Below are 3,404 nucleotides of genomic sequence, written 5' to 3'. Positions count from 1 at the left end.
TTTAACATAATGAATAACTTTAACCTGATTTATCATTTACTAACACTAAGAGTCTAAGACGGAATTTTTTATCATTTTGAACCAAAAAGAAAAAAGCAAAAAAAAAAAGCTGTTTGGGCTCCCAATCTACATTGGGCCAGGGAGTGAAGCTACGGGGTTTGTCTTCGGAAAGGTCGTTATGGAATGGGAACCGACCCACCGTAACGCCGTTATCCACGAAGACCGTCAGCACGTTATAACCTAAAACCCATTGTTTCTATTGTTCCTTTTTTTTTTTTAACTCTATCCACTCTACACACCCGCCAAATTACCAGACTCAGAAAACCCCCAATCTCTCACACCCTTTCCACTTCCAGATTACCACACTCCCTTCCGACCACCATGGAACCGATTCCGAACGCTTCGCCGGTCAACGCTCCGAACGAGGACTTCGACCCGGAGCTCCGACCCGGCGGGATGTGCGTCCAGCGCCGCGACTATGACGACGACTCCGCCGCCGCCCGTGGGCCCAACATCACGATCCGCGTCTATCACGGCTCGGCCCACCACGTCATCAACCTCCCGGCCCACTCCACTTTCGGTACTGCTGCGATGAACTTCAGTCTCAATTGAATTGTTGTTAGTTTGGAATTGTTAGGGTTTTTTTTCTTTTCTTTTTCAATGATTAAGCTATTGATTGATTATAGTTGTGAGTCTTGTGAGAGTGGATAGGTGTTTGATTGTTTTGGAGCTTTGATGATTGATAGGGGAATTGAAGGGACTTGTTTCAGAGAAGACCGGGGTGAAGCCGGAGGAGCAGAAGCTGTTGTTCAGGGGGAAAGAGAAGGAGGATGAGGAGCATTTAGACACGGCCGGTGTGAGGGATAATTCCAGGGTTATGCTCTTGCAGGAACCGAAAAGGAAAGAGAGGAGCGTCGGGGAGATGAATGAGAGCAATGAGATGCTGAGTGATGCAGCAGAGGCAAAGGCATTTGAAGCAATAGCTGAAGTCAGAGCCGAGGTTGACAGCCTCGCAGACCGGGTGAGAACCATGTATCCATTTGTTCATTAAATTGCTAGATATATACGGGACTCATATATATATATATTGATTGTTTTACTTCTTGTTTTTAGGTTTCTGCTTTGGGTGTGGCTGTCAATGGTGGAACCGAGGTTTCCGATAAGGAGTTTGCTGTATCAACAGAGTTGCTCATGAGGCAGTTGCTGAAACTGGATGGCATCAAAGCGGAAGGAGAAGCTAGGAAGCAGCGGAAGGATGAGGTTTGCATCTTTAGCATTGCAGTTTCTGAATTGTCAAGTTTGACATTCCATCATTTTGATCCTCAAGTTGTTAGTTTTTGTGTCGGTTGTTGTTTGATCTCATGGAAAATAATGTACTGTGTTTTATGCATCATACACCTAATCTTTTGTAACAAAAATTTTTCACCTGCTGGGATGTGATGGATTCTTGCGTCCATTGATTGCGTTGACCACATGATGAAGTCAACATGATCAACAACGTTGGGGGGAGGGTGTTTCAGAGTGCAGATGTTAGGCAGGTGAAAATTCTTTTATTGTAGCATGTACTTATCAACTTTGACATATTCCAGTGGTGTATTGGCAATGCTTCTAAGTATGAGGAGGGATTCTCGATTAGGATTCTATTTAGGCTTCTATCTTTGGAAGTTAAAGAGTCACCAGGATTTTGTATTGTTGGGTGTGCGAGATCTATGAGGAAGGCTGTGATGCATATGTATTGTTCTCAGTCCTTGCCTAGGCCAGCTGCTTGTGCAATTTGCAATGTCATACACTGGATTACCTTTGCAATCTGTTTGTAGTTTTGTACATATTGTCCATCGACAGCCAATTTTGATGACTTCCCCCATTCAGTTGAATCCCACTGGAGGGCTTGCACTGTTTAGATGACTTCCCAAAAATTTAAGGGTTTTGGTGTGTATATCTTGTGATTGACGCTCACATCCTTATAGGGTAGCATATGTTGCAGTAGGTATTTTTGACAGAGAGGCTACTCATAATATTGATCTAATTCTCCTCTAAATTTTGATCCAGTTCTTTCCCTTTCTTTCAGCCTTCCCCTACCTGAAAACTGTTCTCCCTGTTTGGAGATTCAACTATATATTCTACTGTGCTTGTAAAGGGGAAGAGTTACCACTACACTACAAGTGGCGGTTGTGTCATGATCCTATTTTATGTTTTTTGTAATGCCATGTCCTAATAAATGAGTTTTGTGTCGCAGATAGGAGAAGTGGGTCACGTCAATAGTTTTAGAAGTTTTGAGAGTATTTGTAATGGTTACATTATAGGCTTTGAAGTTGCATGTACTATTAGAAATCTGCTGTAATTGGTATTACATATCTTTCTTAAACAGGTACGTCGTGTCCAGAACCTTGTGGATACACTGGACACTCTAAAGGCGAAGAACTCCAATCCGATGAACAACAATAGCAATGGTGTGACTTCTCAAAATAGCAATGGTGTGACTCCTCAGAACAGCAATGGTGTGACTCCTCAGAACAGCAACGGTGTCACTTCACAAAATGGCAATGCTGTCTCCGTAACAACCAAATGGGAGACCTTTGACTCCGGCTTGGGTAGCCTGAGTGCCCCAACCCCAATGCCATCTTCCACAGAAGTAACTGAGGACTGGGAGAAGTTTGATTAGAGAAAAGTTCAACTTATCTGGTTACAAATTCATCATGGAACATAGAATATCTGGTAAAAATAGCTATTTTTCGGCACTGGCGCCTCACTTCCTTAGTTCTAGTTTTACTGTATAACAGACTGATGACCGTATAGGAGCATCGGCATAAGAATGGATGATAATGGTACATCTTGGATTTGTATTGGGCCTGCTAAGCTGCTCATGATCTTTTTCATATAGTGATGACCGTATGGATTTGTATTGTCATTCCATAATCTTCCATTTTTGAAACTTGGTGTTATCTTTAGACTTTAGCCCACCATTAAACTTGTGGCCTGGTGGCAATAATATTGAACAGTCGGTTATGGATAAAGAGATGGTGTTGAATATTGGAGAAAGCATTTTGTGATGATAAGGTTTGTTGGGTTTGAGTGCGACTGTAAGTTGTTGTTGAGGTGGGGTTTACCGTGAGGCTCACGCTACCAATTCTTTATGAATTCTGGAGGATGATTGAAAGTTTGAAACACGAGTGGTCAGGATTTTGTGCACTAATTTTATTGCCGGTCGTGGTCAGGTGACGATGTTGGTCTCCTTAGTCTAATTCTGGATCCTTTCTAGTTGACATTTAAGACTATTTTTGATTTACCGTACCATGTGATTGAAGAGAAGTGGACAATTAAAATAGTTTGGTTTCTGTGGATTGTTTCACATACTGAACCGATCTTTACAGCTTCCATCATCTAAGAAGTTTCAATACTTCAAA

At 42.2% G+C, this 3,404-nt stretch overlaps 1 protein-coding gene across 1 annotated transcript; it reads left to right on the top strand.

The window, feature by feature from the left end:
• The first annotated feature begins 267 nt into the window (after nt 1–267).
• LOC112193209 (BAG family molecular chaperone regulator 4) lies at nt 268–2,932 on the top strand. The gene is made up of 4 exons (XM_024333282.2): nt 268–580; nt 747–1,021; nt 1,114–1,260; nt 2,369–2,932. The coding sequence occupies exons 1-4, from the start codon at nt 382–384 to the stop codon at nt 2,660–2,662; spliced, it is 915 nt and encodes a 304-aa protein (XP_024189050.1). The 5' UTR covers nt 268–381; the 3' UTR covers nt 2,663–2,932.
• Nucleotides 2,933–3,404: the final 472 nt, after the last annotated feature.

The sequence above is a fragment of the Rosa chinensis genome, chromosome 3 (genome assembly GCF_002994745.2).
Source record: "Rosa chinensis cultivar Old Blush chromosome 3, RchiOBHm-V2, whole genome shotgun sequence".
NCBI lineage: Eukaryota > Viridiplantae > Streptophyta > Magnoliopsida > Rosales > Rosaceae > Rosa > Rosa chinensis.
This window is presented reverse-complemented; position numbering and strand designations above follow the sequence as displayed.